Source organism: Trachinotus anak, unplaced genomic scaffold (assembly GCF_046630095.1).
Source record: "Trachinotus anak isolate AG129_WGS33_773 ecotype Australia unplaced genomic scaffold, CSIRO_AGI_Tana_v1 ptg000001l, whole genome shotgun sequence".
Lineage (NCBI taxonomy): Eukaryota > Metazoa > Chordata > Actinopteri > Carangiformes > Carangidae > Trachinotus > Trachinotus anak.
This window is the reverse complement of record NW_027273852.1, coordinates 21732628-21749977: the sequence shown is the minus strand read 5'-3', so window position 1 is coordinate 21749977 and position 17350 is coordinate 21732628. Positions and strand designations below refer to the sequence as shown.

General features: G+C 41.0%; 1 protein-coding gene across 1 annotated transcript; it reads right to left on the bottom strand.

Moving 5' to 3' along the window:
* Positions 1-4499: 4499 nt before the first annotated feature.
* LOC139619314 (uncharacterized) lies at positions 4500-17013 on the bottom strand. The gene is made up of 6 exons (XM_071474908.1): positions 16984-17013; positions 7366-8947; positions 7035-7126; positions 6766-6860; positions 5286-6378; positions 4500-4866 (listed from the first exon to the last, which is right to left on the bottom strand). Exons 1-2 carry the CDS (start codon positions 17011-17013, stop codon positions 8018-8020), a joined length of 960 nt encoding a protein of 319 aa, XP_071331009.1. The 3' UTR covers positions 4500-4866; positions 5286-6378; positions 6766-6860; positions 7035-7126; positions 7366-8017.
* Positions 17014-17350: the final 337 nt, after the last annotated feature.

The following is a 17350-nucleotide window of genomic DNA, read 5'->3' as shown; positions in this document are numbered from 1 at the left end:
AAAAAGAAGGTAAATCATATTTTAAATTAAGTAATAACCTTGATTTGATAAAACAATAAATCAGCATATATGTTGCTGAAATGGAGTTTTCTATGTGACAAATTATTTAATGTCTTTGTGAATAAAAGTATCAGTTTTGGTCAAAAACATGAACATCTGGGTGGTTCTATGCCATTGTATTATTTTGTGTAGTATTGTATTTCTTAGGGGTGAAAAGGGAGTTTCAATCCAACAGGAGCAGACTGACATGGTTACAGCTGAGGATGAGGAAGAGGGAGCAGTGTCCTAAACTTAAAAGTAAATTGATAAATTTAATGTCTAATGTCAGACTTTAAAGCCACCTAAAATACCTGCCCTCAAGCAATGAATTAGACATTATCTGGCCTGTAATGGCAATGTGTCAGTTACCACAGCTTCAGACATCAGGCCATTCATGTCGTACGGGACTTTTGTAGAATATCACAGACCTTGTATTATTTTATCACCTAGTAATGATCAGACATTTCCATAACATCTTCTGCCTCTGTTCATATAAGTCATATGTTCATACAGTCATATGCTGCTTACTACCAGACTATGTTTTAAAGATCGATATAGAACTGACATGTTGTCCTTTTTGTTATGTCTTAGTTGTCTATTATATCCATTTTTTTGTGGAGGTAGGAGAAATGAAATTTTTGTTCTGCTGTGCACTTTGTTTATAGGGTCTGAATGACAATAAATTCACTCAGACTCTACAAACAGGATATGTTACTCATTTCACTTTACAAAAAATGTGAAAAGATGCCATGGACAGCATGTTCTTGCAGCGACATCCAAGATAGTCCATCAAAAATTCACTAGACATTATTGTCAGACACAAGTTGACTTACTAATCCTTCTTTTTCTTTGTGTAGAGGACGTGGCAGGAGGAGAGGTGTTAGACAAGACACATCTTGTCGTCTTGTTTTCCTTCTTGTTCCTTCTGTGATGTATGAGTCACAGTACAGAATCATGTCTGTGCAGTTTGACTGTCGGGTATCTGCTGAAGGGGGAAGGTTCATCTATGCTCAATTTTAAATCTTTATGGAATATACCTACCAGCAGCATTTATGTCATCACTATTCAAATTTTACAACTTACAAAGTGTAACTGGAAAACCTGAAACAACTGAGCAGTGCAGGCTTACTATGTTAAATATAAAATTTAGAAATGAACATTCTTGATTTCAACATGAGGAAGTTAATTGCCTGCTTTGAATTGTTTATATATGATACATATAGAATATATATAGTTTACACTACTTTAAACAACATCCAAATTCCACAAATATTTGATACAGTGATGACCAACACAAAAACATACAATTCAAACACACATTATATATATTTCATACCTGTGCTTGAATAATCAGTTAATTCTAACATACAGAAATTTTAATAAGTGTTTTTCCCCAAAGGCAAACCAAATTAAAACTATTCCACATGAACTGTTTTAGTATCCATAGTGTATTATAGGGCTGCCATGATTAGTTACTGTAATCAGTTATGGAGATGCTGAAATTGTATCATGGGTCGACATTATAATCTTTATACTATGTAATAGTACTTGGATGTCCACACACACCTCTAGCACTTCCAAGGACTAGAACTTGCATGCAGCTAACCTTCTTTCAACCTTGTACCCTTAGAAAGAAAAAAGAAAGTCACACTCACCCTCCCCCAACATGCCACATCAGCAGCCATTTGAGCCTAACCCTAACCTTGGGTCCTCGTGTGCCCGTGCCCCTCTTTTTTACTTAACCTAACCCTAACCCTAGCCCCTTACCCTAACCGTAACCATCACAACTGAGTGCCTTACCCTAACCCTGACCCAAACCTTAACCTAAACCTAGTTCTAACCATAACTCTAAAACCAAGTCTTAACCCTCAAAATGTGATTTGAAGGTGTCTCACAAAGTGAGGACTGGCCAAAATGTCCTTACTTTCCCAAAATGTCCTCACTCTATTAGTAAAATACTTTTTTTGGTCCTTACTACGTAGCAAGTACAAGTGTACACACACACACACACACACACACACACACACACACCTCTGTACATACTTATGTTGGGATCTCATGCCATGTACTGAGACCAGAACAATAGAGGGGCTTGCATGTAAACCCAGAAGCCTGAATCAGAGTTTTACAGCTGTGCACTGAAAAAAGTATTACCTTGCTCAAACTAAAAAAAATGATGTCCAGATATCACATCTAAAGTATTTTACTTCATAGAATCTAAATTGAGTAACTTCTTATGACCTGATTATTTTATGTTGATGTAAACAATAACACTGCACTTGTCTCAACCTTAATTCTTTGCTTTGATCCAAATTATTTTCTTAACATTTTAGTTATTGACCCAAACTAATAAATTTAATTTGAACCAACCTAATATATTCACTTTTAACTGAATTATTGTTTGCATTGACACCAGTTAATTTATTTACATATACCCAAACTATATTTTTCACATTTTATTTGACTTAACTTCAAAAATAACTTTTTCCCCACCTTATAAAAGACACTTGGCCAACAGATTACATTAAATTAATTTATTAATCTTTAACATATGAACAATATGCAACACATAAACATTAGCAAAGTTACTGATAATTTTATTTGTATGTGAAATCATTACACCTTGTATAGCCATGTAAGAATACAATTTTAAGGTACTGATCCCTTTTATTTTTCATGCCAATCATTCATATAAACTATTATACTACCTTTGATTTTCTGTTTGTCAGGCCAGGAGAAGATAGGATGGAGAGGGCAGTAGAGTGGAGAGGGGAACAGAGGAAAGGATGGAGAGGATGAGAGGCAGAGGAGAGAAGGATAGAGAGCAGGACTGGGGAGGGCAGGGGAGGATGCTATATACTGTAGCACACAGGAATAATAACAGTGAATTGTTTTTGAGAAAACATATACTGCTTTATCACCCTCTAGCAGCTGGAATCTCCCTTTTAAATGGGAGAGATGGTATCTGAACTTTGAATCTGCTGCAATGTTTTCAGCACAGATATAAACTGTAACGATCTTTAAGAAATGCAAGCCAGATAAAAAATAGATTGCCTTCCAAGCAAATGAACCAGGACAAACACACACTCGTGGTAATAGGCCTATAAACAGGCTCTATCCAATCTGAACTCTCTGGAAGCAGTGTTGACCCTCAAACGACCAAATTCAAAACAATCATTCAAAGCCCAACAATATAACATAGCCTTAAATGGCTACAGCACCTTTGGCTAGGTGCAACAAAGTGCAGCTGAGGTTCTCCCCCTCAGAAAGTGCTGGCTAGCAGCTTGTGGTTACTACAGGCTACCACTATATAAATACACACAAGCACAGGTGCACACACTGTGGATGTTGCAAGCACACACAAGCATGTGTTTGCATGACACACATACTACTGTGCAGTGTGGAGTTCACCATTCAGTTTGCGAATCTTGGAGCTCATCTTGTTGGAACCAAGCTCCATCAGGATCTTCTGAAGAGCCTCAAAGGTGAACCTGAACCCCTGTGGATATTCCATGTTAAGAGCATAACAGAGTCCAAAGAGCATTACCACTCCAGCTGCCACAGAGGGCAACTCATTGAGGACTTCCACACCATCAATAATGATCCTGATCTCTTTGGGCTGTTGTAGAAGGCTCGAGTTCTCTCTTAAGACGAAGACCGCCATGGTGGTACTCTCCAGCTCTTGCTTGGCTTGATCTTTCTCGGACATCTGAGGTAAAATTTAGGACAAAATGTATAAGTGAACAACCGATAATTAATCACCACATCCATAGGCAGAGCTATCAAGTTTAAATTGCATCTTATCATGAAGAGAAAACAGATACATACTGTGTATTCTTTTATCAGGTCCTCAACACATTCTCCCAGGTATATGATGAGAGATTTGAGGACACACTCCCTTCTGAGATCAGCATCAGCATCCTGCAGGGACAGTGAAAAAGGGTTACTATGCAATATGTAGGATAGGCACACTTTTTTATTCCCAGTTCTACCACAAACAGTCAGTGCTTGTACAATTGGATCCATAGCACAATTAATTTAAATCAGAGCATTACAGGATCTATGTCAGAGACCACTGTCAGTCTCTTTGCCAGGTCAGGCCAATCCTGCCTTTTACATCCCTCTGTTAATACTTGCCACTGCTCATTTTTGTGTTCTCATCCTGGATGTCTCTGCTTTCACTATTTTGTGCTGTGGATAAATGTGGATTTGAGCTGGCATCAGTACTGGTCACTTCACAAATGCAAAAATGACAGTGGCTACAGCAAGGTTAGGACAGCAGTTCCTCCAAATCCCCCAAAATGCAACTCTGTGTGTACCAGAGGAAGGGCACCTGTTGCTAGTGTGTAAAGAACATTTGCAAAGCATTTATATATATATATATATATATATATATGCATATATATATATATATATATATATATATATATATATATATGCATATATAAAGCACACATCTTTCTGCTTCACATACACACACACACACACACACACACACACACACACACACACACACACAATTCCTACCAACAGTTTAAAAAGACACAGCATTTACCAAATGACTATAACCATAATCACTGAAAGAAAAATATAAATAGAAAAGGATACTTATCCCCATCAGACAAGGGTTAAAATGCTAACTGTTGTTAGTAGTTAATTATATACATCATAGCTGATCAAGAAACTCCAGGATAGTGGCAGTTTTTGCTTTGGTTGCCCCTCCCTTCTTCTGATGATCTTCAGTAGCTGCGTGGAGTACTTATTCAGCTGGGCCATAAATCTCGTCAACAGGGGAACTGCAGTAACCCGCAGAAACTCTGCATTGATCTGTACATGAGGAAGCAGTGCACAATATTTTTTTTATTGAAAACAAACTTGGCACAAGCATGCATTCCCCATCTCCAAAGACTTAAAGATAGAATATGTAGTCTCTCCTTTATTAAATTGTCAATTATCAAAAGTTATAATTCTTCATACACATTAAATAGTAAATACCCCTCAATGATCTTTTAAGTCCCACTAGAATGTATGGTCTATAACAATTGTTCCCCATTTGGCTGTTTTGGTTATGATTTGTTGTTGTTCATTGTTACCTAGTCAAAATTTAATTGAGAAGTAATTTCAAACAAAATATAATTTTTGATGAAAAAGCAATACTTTTACGAGTCTTCGCAAAGCCGGATGTATTATTTCTGAAAAAAAAATGTTTGTTATAATTAGTATGAAAAAGGTTAAGAAAGGTATACCTCTTCCACCTGAAACAGAGCTGGCCATCTTTCCATGAGGTTCTCGATGGAAGGCTTCTGATCCACAACCTCTTGCCTCCTAAACTCGAAGGTCCTGGCCATCTTCTCTTGTATGGTTTTCTCATTGTTTCTCTTCTTTACTTCAGCCAGAAGCAATGTTCTCTCTTGTTCCAGGCTTTCTGGAGTCTCAATGCTGGGCTGAGGATAAAAATTGGCCTCACCTCTTCTTGCCTTTTTGTTGTTCTTTGCTGGGCGGGCAAGGGGATCTTCTCGTGACTTGGATTTGAAAGTGTTCACCATGAGCTCAGATGCAAGTCCATGCAACTTAAGCTGAGTGCGATAATTGCACATCTTTCTCTTGAGTCTCAGTTTCCATCCATAGCTCTGACTAAAGGAGTCTGGTTGCCTCAGGCAGTGATGCTTCCTTGTCAGAGCCTCCGCAACATCACTCAGGTCTGCATTAGTGGGATACGCCTTGTAGGAGAAAATCTTCTCTGCCAATCTTTCCAAAATGTTCGACAGCATTTTTGACGTAGGTGTGAGTCTAATTTGGTTCTTTGTGTATTCAGCATTACCTTTCTCGAGTTGACCTTCTGTTTCAAACAAGAAAGTTGGGATGTTGAACTCCTTCGGCCAGGGCTCTGATCGGAGTCTCTCAGAGGAGCTTCTGCTGAGTATGATTGTGTCATCTGAATCAGCGTGTGTCGATAAGGAGCTTGAATCAGTGTGTGTCAATAAGGAGCTTGAATCTAAGTCACTCAAATCAGTTGGGACACTTTATATGAATTCAAAAATGATATCAGTATCAGGTATGACCTTGATGGTGGTAAGATCCTTGATCGAGGAGGTTGAGCTCAAGTTTACAAATGTTCCACCAAAGTCAATATCCTTGTATTGCAGCCTGATGCCTCCAGTAAGTTTGCATGCTTCTTTGACCTGTTCAATGAGCTCTTCAACGGTGTCTGGCACCAGTGGTAGATCCATCCTCTCTGAGCTGTCGTCACTCAACAAGATGAGGAGTCGTATGGGATTTGCCATATTGACGGATCAAGTAGCATCAGTGTGAGGGTCCAGGAAGCTGCTTCAATACCAACTAAAATAAAGGACAGGGACACACAAAAGACATGGCATCAGCTCCCACTGCAGGTTTCTACAGATGAATAAAAGCATTTTTCTGAATGGTAGCCTATCTGAGCAACAAGCAACTCTATGGGGCATATCACACAGTAGACATATGCCCCATAGACTAGCTAGTCGTTAGCCATGCTCAGATCAGCTACCGTTTGGCACAAATGCTTTTGCTCTCGGGTAATGCTTCAACTCAGGATAATACTACATTACAACATAAGTTGATTTTACCCCAAAATTGTCCTTTAACTTGTTTTATGGACAGGCTCCTCTAGGTAGCCCACACAACAATCATGGTTAGAGTTGAGTAGGCTTCACCAGGTGAGGGGGTCAGGTTAAGGACTGTTATTACCTAGATGTGTTGAAGGAAGGTGAATGTAGATGGTGATGCCCAGGCGACCGATGAAGTGCAGGCTGGCGTCAAAAAACGTCCTGGATGTCTTTACACTGGGGAAGAGACATGACACAGCAGGACCCAGGAGTCCCTATCACAACAGGACTCAGTCAGATACAGACAGATATAATGCAGAATACTGAACGTCAGCAGGAGGAAGATTCCGGTGACCAATGAGTGAGCGAAAGATAACTAGGTTAGGAGACAGGGTCACAACTCATTCTTACCTGGGTGTGTTGAAAGAGGTGTTGGTGTAGATTTTGATGCCCTGACAGCTTGTGTAGTGCAGGAGGCTGGAGTCAAACCACGTCCTGGATATCTGAAGAGCAACAGGAGAGACAGAGGGGGAGAGGGAAAGCATTAGTTTACATTCAGAACAACCTTGTGTGGGCATAAAAGCGACAGGTTAGAGTCGTAGTCCACCACCACAACAGGACTCGGAGACAGACACGTGTGATGCAGAATACTGAACCTCAGCAGGAGATAAATGAAGATTCCTAGAGAGCGAGAAAGAGGGAGAATCAGGGTGGGGTCAAGGTCAGGACCGTCATTTCTTACCTGGGTGTGTTGAGAGGGGTTGAAAGATTCAAAGTATCAAAACACGATCAAAACAAGATTGAAAGTATCAAAACACGTCCTGATTGTGTCTGGAGAACAGGAGAGAGGGGAGGAAAGCATTATTTCACATTCACAACCACATTGTGTGAGCATAAATATGACAGGTTAGAATTGTAAGAAGTGCAGTGTGTCAAATTGCCCCCGTGTCAATTAAGTGCCCATTTAACATTTTATATTATTATATGCAAATATGATGTTTTGATGAGAATGCAGACCTTAAACTTGAATATATCTCTTCAGGGTAATCAAACGGACTCCTCCCACAGTGTAATCCACCAGCGGATATAGATCCATCAGTTCATCTGGCGCCACGAGTGTTATGTCTTTGGTGGGGCTCACTTTAAGTTCAAAGGCCCTGAAGTGTTCCAAGTGCCATGCACTCAGCTTCCGAACAATAAAAAAAAGATTGTCCTTCAGAACCAACAAGTGGATAAGTTCAGTGAATTCAAGGATCCCTGCCAAAGATCCATGTGCAAGGATCATTCCAGTTCTGAAATTGAATCCATCGTAAGTAACATTCTTTCCCAGGCACACATTGTCTATAGTCGGGTGCTTCAGACGTATAGCTTGTGCAATCTCCTCTTTCAACACATCAAGAGAAAGAGTTGAAACATTTGACACTTCCAGAAGAGGTTTTTGAGGGTACATAAATACCTGCTGCGCCATGTGAAATTGGTGTCGCTCTGCCAAAGGCAACAACACATTCTTGAAAGATCTGATATTTTCGAACAACTCTTTTAAAAAAACTGTGTTTGGCTTCGAATCTTAAAGTCCAGAGGCAAACTAATGGTCCAAATTGATGAATTAGTTGGGGATAGTGTTCTAAATAATGATGCTTAGGCAGCAGGTTGTAGTCTGGGAAAACCTCTTTAAGTTGTACTCTGTGCTCTGAGATCTTGAAATTCAAATATGCAATCGATTCCTCTGTATGGACAGGTGAGGCAATAAGGTCCACAATATCCTTTAGATCAGTCAGTACTTTCCATGCAGGTTCTTCAACAGGTACCTTCTGGCCAACAAGGAAGGGGAAAAACCTTAACAAAGTCCAGTTTTCGTGGGAATTCCCCCCTATCGTCTTTCGAGATGCAAAGTTCAATGGCACTGGATGGGGACAATTAACTTTGTCAGTCCACTTAAAGGGGAAATGTTGTATGGACTCGTTTAAATATGCAAGTGTAAAGTATTTCTTAGATATGAAGATGGCCAGACATAAAGCTATCTCTGCAGGAACAATCCCTTTGAATAAATCATGGACCAGATCCGGGGGGAAACCGGTAGTGACTTTGAAATGACTGAGTTTCTCAGAGAGAACACATCTCCTCTTAACACCACAGAAATTGTTCAGAGATTGTTCTTCGATGGTTTTGAGATGGTCTGAGTGACGGTCCTCTGTTCTTGGTGTAAAAGATCCACTGTCTACTTGTTTAGTTTGAATTTCTGATTTGGAAGCTGTACAAAATCGGCATATGTGACCACTTGAAAAACTCAATAAATCCAACGATGCTGTGGGCTCCAAGATTATCTGCTATGACACACTGTACTGTTCCCTTAACACATTTCTCTAACTTTGGCAAAAACACACCGTGTTGTTCCAAGGAAATTAAATCACAAATGAGAGGCTCGAGTACTGCTTCATAGCCATACACCTTCAAATCATCACTTCTGACTAGAAGAGCCAAGTGTATCGATGACAGTAAAGATTGACAACTGGGGGACAGATTACCTAAAGTCCAATAGAGTGAACAGATCTTATGTTTTCTTTGTGATGTCCCAATGGGGTTACATATTTCTAAATCATCAATATAAAGGTTAAGTGAAATTGCACCGTCTTTAGACAAAAGCGTGTTGTTTCTGAAAAATTCACCATCAAAGGGACAACTGTAAACTGCTATATCACTCTCGGGTGACTGATATTTCCCTTTCAAATTGGCAGTCTTTATCAAGATAGAATCTAAATTTAGAATCTGCTGCAATGTTTTCAGCACAGATACATACTATAATGATTTTTTGTTCCTTTTATCAAGAATATATTCCACTGGTGACAGTACACCAAATTCTCTTTTATAATATGACTTACACTTCCAAGAAGTAGACCATGGGCCCTGTTTCACTATTGCTTTTTGAATTGGATGTGAAGAACAAAGAACTGTGGTTAGCTCTTCAACAACAGATGCTTCCACATGAGAATCATTATCTCCCAAAACCTGATTAATTGTTTTTAGACTATGTGGCACAGAGACAGTTCCAATAAGATGATGTAGCTCCTCAAGCAATTCGTTGACAGCTGTACTGGAGACCAAGTATGTATGTTCCAATTTAAGTAAAAGTGAAGCTAATTTCAGTTCAAATTCCTTTTCAAAATCCCTAGACTCTTCAGTGGTTGGCTCATCCAGCTGTACTTCTTCATCCAGGTGAGAGCTCAATGAGTCAGAAGGATTGGAACTGAGTGATGATGATGTGAAAATTATACCACTTTCGAAGTCATTAACGGTGCATGACTGATGTTTTCTCCATTTATGGGTCCTGAAACTGCTGTATATGTTTGTTTTGTATGAACAACCATCAAACATACAAGAGACTTGTTCATTTTTTTTCAAATGTTGATTGATATGAAGAAAAAAATCATACTCTGTGGAAAGCTGATTGTTGTCACAAATGTAGCACTTGAATGAAGAGAGCCTTTGTGTGGACTCCTGGGAAGGATGATTCCTAGTAAGATGTTTTTGTAGACCATTACATGTCTTGGTCAAACGGGGACAATTTGCATGGATGCATGGCACCTACCGTGAAACCGATGGTCAATGTGATAGTGTTTTAGAAGCTCAGATCGTTCTGAAAATGACAGGCTGCAGTCTTTGCATTTCCACATCCGATAACTGAGAAAACAAAGGAGGAAATAGTGAATTCCCTTACAGGTGATACACTGATCTGTGTTGGCTCAATCAACAGAGCTAAAAAAAAAAAAAAATAGAGTAATCCATTTGCTGTTATGAAAATGTACAGATGAGTTAGGGTCTAATATTCAGGGTGATATGTGAAATGGTTAAAAAGGCAATGTGCAGTGTAGATGCATGTTACCTGTTCAGGTTGAATGGAGAAATAGGCCACAGCCAGGAAACTGAAGAGAGCCTTGTAGTTCTTAAAGCATACAAAATAAAACAATTACTACTCTCTGAAGACCACATAATACAGAACCAAGAAGTAATGTTAAACCTTTCTGGGTGGAGAGCAACAGAGCCAGCATTTTCTCTCCAGCAAATTACAGAGCTCAGCCGCAGAGTAGGCCAACTAGCTGCCCCGGATGTTAGCAAGTGCTAGCACGTCTCTCTTTTTCTCTCTCGCAGCAGCAGCACCGAAAAGAAAAATAAATACAGTCACAGTGAAGCTCTGCAGCCGTGGGCGGGCGCTATGTAACTAAAGCCTCGAGTGGTAATAAGTATGAGAGCCATTGTAGTGAGCTAGCCCGATGCTAACTTGGGCTAGCAGTAGCGGTTAGCATCCGCCACTAACACCCGGTTCCCAGCACACCACCAGCTCTCCTGCTCAGTGTAACAAAACTTTTACGGTCCTGACAACTGTTGTTGTCAAAGACAGGAGGCTACACAATTGAGCCCGAGAGGAGGGGGCCAGTCTTAATTTTATTTATTTATTTATTTTTTTTACAGACAATGAACAAATTTCCAGGTGCAATATTAGCCCTGAATGTGGCCCAATTTGAGCTTTTGGCTGGTTTATGTTACCAATACTTGTAAAAGTGCATCACAAATAAATTTATTATTATTCATGACCATAATGTTACTAGTAAATGCTAGCTAGCTAACGTTAGCCTGCTGCCAACTAGCTAGCCAGCTACAATCATTCCAGCTATTGCCCCATTTAAGCCAGCTACAATTGGGCTATTCTTTGCAATTTTGACAACACAAAACACTCAAACTTTTATTATCAGCAACTGCTTTGCTACTTAGGTTTATTTTTGGACGAAATCCATCCAGGACTTAAGCGACGTCCATGATGTCAAATGGTGCGTCTGGCCAGCATGCCGAGAGAGAGCTACGGGATTAAACATGGATTAAACATGTGCTCTGACTGTGCAGAGCACATGTTAAACTAAAAATATTACCTGCAGGTCATGAAGAAAAAAAAAAAACTTGAGAGAAATCAGAAACATTGTTTTGGGTCCTTTGTACGTATATTTAGTTCAGTATAAATCAAACTTGATGCCTCTAAATGCAAAAAGAATGAGTTTTACAATCAAATCAATAATTTTATCCTGTTTTAAATGGCAGTTATTAGTTTGAATGAACAACTGCATGTAACACTTTTTTCAGTGTTCACAATCTCACCTAGGTGTGAAATTCCTGGTTTCAAATTCAAAGTCCGCTTCTCACCGGAACCCCAGGAAGCTCCCCGGTGACATCACTCAGGTAATAAAAGCAACCCTGCTCCACTCCTTTGCTTTTTCCCTGCGCTCCATGTTACTGTCAAGAGCAACTCCAGGCTTTGGATCCCTCAGAGATCGCGAGACAACGGCCCCTCCAGTACTCAGCCTGTTGTGGTGGTGTGTGCACTCCTCCACCTTGTCACTTTGCCTAGTGTACCACTGCCAAGCTAATAATTGAGATTTTGCCAGTTGAAGGACCAGTGCCAAGCCAGTCAAGCATCAGTTCAGCTGCCTTGTTACCCCATGGCAAAATAACAGTTTATTGTGCTGAAGTGGTAAATAGGAACCTTTTCTGCCTTATCCCTTTTTTTCTTCTCAGTTAATATTTACATGCACACACAGAAGGTGATAGTGTGGCAGTAAAGTGGCTGCACACACTCCACATTAACTAAATGGGTGCTGGTTTGCATGACTAACCCTGCAGCATAATAGTTTGTGTGATGTCTTTTTGTCGAACAGCTTGGGACAGGTGTTTATTGATTTTACGATATCAATTGTAAATTGATGTTTGATAATAAACCCTGTGGTAGTTTAACTGGTCGTGTTTGGTGATTATTTGTGCATGTTTCAGGTGGTCACAGCTGGGTTTGAAAGCCAGTGCTCGGATTCCATCCTTCACTTCATAAGTATAAATATTTTCAAGTGCATTCTGAATTGAGACTGAATTCATAGGTTGGTTAAAGGTCCCTGATACCAGGGTGGTGCCCTGTTTAGTTAATTATTAGTAATATTAATTAATAATTTAATTAGTAAGAAATCTTCGATAAATTATAACATTACCCCTAACAACCAATCTGCTCCTACCTGTGCACAACACTTGAATATTTAAAAAGCCATAATGAAATGGTATAAAATATGCAATTTAATACAGAGTGGACAAATCCTCATGAAAAAAAGAAATGTAATGTCAGTAGTTATAAATCTGAAACCGATATAGGTGAAGATAAAACTCAAGCTGTAGCATTAAAGGACAATGATATAGAGCAACACATTAATGGTGGACAGCTGCATGGGATGTATTCGGATACATGCATGCAGCCAGGACATATTGCACAGGAAATATTGGTTCAACATTTTGACAGTGTCTTCAGTAGCTCCAGCAAAAGAGAGCAATCCTGTGAGGTTGACAAACATTGGCAATGAGGCAAAGTGTTTTCCCTTTTTTACCAGAAGGGAACTAGAACATTTCATGAAGCTAGAAACCAAAAGTTGACTCCAAGTCCTTACCTGAAAACAATAATTCTTAGTTGATGATGGTAGATTTGGCAGCAATTTTCTTTGTAAGGTCAATCAATTTGTGTCAAATCAATCCTGTTAGCAGTGGAATTTCAGCAGTGTGAATCACCTCAAACACATTGTCTGCTCTAGGTGAAAAACGTGCCAAAAATTGGCACAAATATAGATCAAGAAATCATTGTTTACATAGAACAAATATGTAACCTGTAACCTCCCCCTGAAAGTGATGACATGCATTGAGGTGGATTCCATACAACTGGAGACACACACACACACACACAAACTAAGAGTTGCAAAAAGGAGGGCACACCATGCATGTTTAATTTTAATTGTTGCTGACCTGGCCTCTTCTGGGGTTGATGTTTCAAGGAACATGGTTGTGAGGGCTCCTCATTGTGGTGGGCTTCAGGGCCATCGTCCCAGAAGAACCCCTTTACTCAAAGAGTGGCATATCAGAGCTAGAGTGAGGTTTGCCCGTGAACATTTAAAAGGTAAAGACGACTTTTGGAAGTCTGTGCTTTGGTCTAAACTGGAACTAATTGGGCACATGGATGTTGCTTATGTTTGGTGAAGAAAAGGAGAGGCCTTGAGCCCTAAGAACACAGTTCCCACAGTTAAACATGGTGGTGGAAGCAGCATGCTGTGGGGCTGTTTTGCAGCCACAGGCACAGGGAGCCTTATGTGGGTGCATGGCATCATGAAAAAAGAGAATTATGTTGAAATATTGAGGGATAATATGAAGAAATCTGCTCTTAGTCTAGGTTTAGGTCGTTGCTGGGTCTTCCAACAAGACAATGACCCAAAGCATACATCAAAATTGGTCCAACATTTCCTAAAGGACACCAAAACCAAGGTCCTGGAGTGGCCCGCTCAGAGCCCAGATCTCAATCCTATTGAGAATCTGTAGCGAGTGCTCAAGGTGAATGTCCATGCTCGGAAACCACGCAATTTGGAGCAGCTGGAACAATTTGCAATGGAAGAATGGGCCAAAATCCCTCAGGAAACCTGTGCCAACCTAGTAAAAAAATACTCTAAGAGATTGTTGTCAGTTGTGTCTCAGAATGGGTACACTATTGACTATTAATGGCCAGGGGGTTTATTATTTTGGACATCTCATTTTTGCTGTTTCTTGCTTCAACTCAGTCTATCATTAAAATATCCAAATGAAACTGAGTGGACATTTTGTCTTTGTTATTTGGAAACAAATACACTATAAACACTTGTTCTTAATGGTCACTTCCATGGAGAAATCACAAGTTTTGTCTAATTTCATATGAGGGGCTAATAATTTTGGCTTCAACTGTATACAGACATCCATTCATAAGTGTATATGCACACACCACCACACCGACACACATCCTACATAGACACCAATGGAGTGAAATACATACAGAGAGACCCACCCCTTCTTCACCCCTCTCGCTTTGCATGCTCTTCACAGACCCCCCTCCCCTCCCAATGCTTCTAACAAATGTTTATTCTTCCTGTTGTCTAATAAAAGGTGTGTGGTAAAAACATTGTTTAGCCACCTGTCGTGTTGTGTTTTGGTGCGTTAATTTTTCTGATTTAATTCAAGTTGCCAGAAACATATACGGATAAAGTAACCCAAGCGGTCAAAGTGCTCCGTAGGGAGGCTGAGAAGCTACCCCCAGCACCGATCCCTCCCCACCAGCCTATATGCTGACACGTTCAGCGGTGCACCTGTCCGGCAGCGAGAGGCTGTGACACCACCTGTGGAGACAAGCCATGATGAGAACCAATAAAAACAGGTAACACAAAAGAACAAGTGTTTCAGTATAGCGTGCCTGCCACCAATAGGTGTAGTACACTTGTCACAGTCATGCAGGGCAGTCAGTCTCTTGTTTTATTTAACAACACTTATACTCTGGCCACAATACCAAAACCTTGGTGTCATTTTTGACCAGGACTTGTCCTTTACCTCACATATAAAGCAAGTCTCTAGGACAGCCTTCTTCCACCTGCGCAATATTGCTAAAATCAGACCCATTCTATGTCTAAAGGATGCTGAAAAACTAGTTCATGCATTTGTTACCTCAAGACTGGACTACTGTAACTCTTTATTGTCAGGATGTCCCAAAAATTCAGTAAAAAGCCTCCAACTGATCCAGAATGCAGCAGCACGAGTACTGACAGGAACTAGGAAACGAGATCACATCTCTCCTGTGTTAGCCTCTCTGCATTGGCTCCCTGTAAACTCTAGAATCGAATTTAAAATCCTCCTCCTCACCTACAAAGCCATTCATGGTCAGGCACCATCGTACCTTGGAGAGCTCATAGTTCCCTATTTTCCCAATAGGACACTTCGCTCTCTAAATGCAGGTCAACTTGTGGTTCCCAGAGTTTGTAAGAGAAGAATGGGGGGCAGAGCCTTCAGCTATCAGGCTCCTCTCCTGTGGAACCAGCTCCCAGTGTGGGTTCGGGAGGCAGACACCCTCTCTACCTTTAAGATCAGGCTTAAAACGGTCTTGTTTAGTAAAGCTTATAGTTAGGGCTGGCTCGGGTATGTCCTGACCCATCCCTTAGTTATGCTGCTATAGAGCTAGACTGCTGGGGGATTCCCATGATTCACTGGGCGCTCTCTCTCTATTTCTGTCTCTCTCCCCCTCTCTCTCTCGATAACTTCATGCCATTAACATTGTATTTTTTCTCTCCCGTAGTTTGTGCTTCTCCTCTCTCTCCCTCTCTCTGTCCTCATTCTGCAGGTATTTCTGCCCCGGGAGCGGCAGGACCCAGATCCACCACTACTCATCTTTACTATTAACCACTGTTACCTGTCATTATTATTGATAACACCATTACCGACACAGCTGTTCCTGGTCTCTCTCTCTCTCTCTTCTCTCCCCTCTCCTCCCCCTCCCCCTCTTTCTATCTTCTCCTAAACCCAACCGGTCGAGGCAGACGGCCGCCCACCCCGAGCCCGGTTCTGTTGGAGGTTTCTTCCTGTTAAAAGGGAGTTTTTCCTCCCCCCTGTCGCCAAGCGCTTGCTCTTTGTGGGAACTGTTGGGTTTATTCTGTAACAAAGTAAGGTCTTGACCTTACCCTGTAAAGTGCCTTGAGATAATGTATATTATGATTTGGCGCTATACAAATAAAATTGAATTGAATTGAATTGAATACCAAAGTGTCTGAGGCAAGAGAGTTCCGCATTAGATCAGCTAGTAGAGCTGTTCAATATATCAGACATACAGTGCATCCGGAAAGTATTCACAGCACTTCACTTTTTCCACATTTTGTTATGTTACAGCCTTATTCCAAAATGAATTAAATTCATTTTTTTACCTCAAAATTCTACACACAATACCCCATAATAACAAAGTGAAAAAAGTTTTCTTGAAATATTTGCAAATATATTAAAAATAAAAAACAGGGGAAGTGCACACCTTCCCCCACGTACTCAGTTAGTTGACCATGTTGTTCCACCATAAAGCCCAGTTACAAGCTGCAGAACACGTGGAACAACTCGTCCAACTGCAAGACAACTTTCAGTCTGTGCAGTATATTGACAGTCGCCTCGAATAGGAAGCGACAGAAGCAAACAGGTCAGAGGCAAGCACAGCCTCTGACCTGTTTGCCCAAGTGTCCCCTGAGGCAGGTTCTGACTCTGAGACAGGTTTCCCCTTCGGCACAACTCTGCTTTTGGATGACCCAGCCAACCGGCTACAGGCAGAACTCTGACCTACCCAGATGAGAGTAGCAACACTGCACTGAAGGCTTGAAGACGTCCAGCAGTTTGCTAAAGCTACTCCAGCCAATCTACATACTGCGGCTGGGAAACAAGCAATCCCCAGAAGTGCAGTCTCTGACCTGCTCACATTGGATAGCTACCAAGCATCTCGGAGAACCCGTTTGGTGGATACTACCCCGAACCCAGGTAGTGTATCTAGACCCATCTTCGGCCACACCACTTTGCGTACAGATGACACAGTAACCCCACACCTGTGGGAAGGGGGATACTACCAAACCCTAAGCAGCGTGGGTGGCTTTGAACCACCATCTAGGGTTAGGCTGCCTACATCTTGTGGCATGCGCCCACATCTTGACTGGACTCCTCCTGCACAAACCAGAAGGAGTCATGCTCATCGCTACGGCAACGTGAGAGACTATGGCAGTTCAGATGACTCTGATAGCCCCTGTCCACCTCGGGAACAGGGCCTGTGCACCTGCCATCTTGAGTCTCTTGTGAGGGACATAGAGGGTTTCGACCCCAGTAATAGGGAGTCTACCATT

Coding starts and splice junctions, on each gene's coding strand:
- LOC139619314 (XM_071474908.1), bottom strand. CDS start 17,013: ATGGGTCTAGATACACTACCTGGGTTCGGG. Junction 8,948..16,983: donor ATACACTACCTGGGTTCGGG/GTAGTATCCACC, acceptor GTGTCATAGCAG/ATAATCTTGGAGCCCACAGC.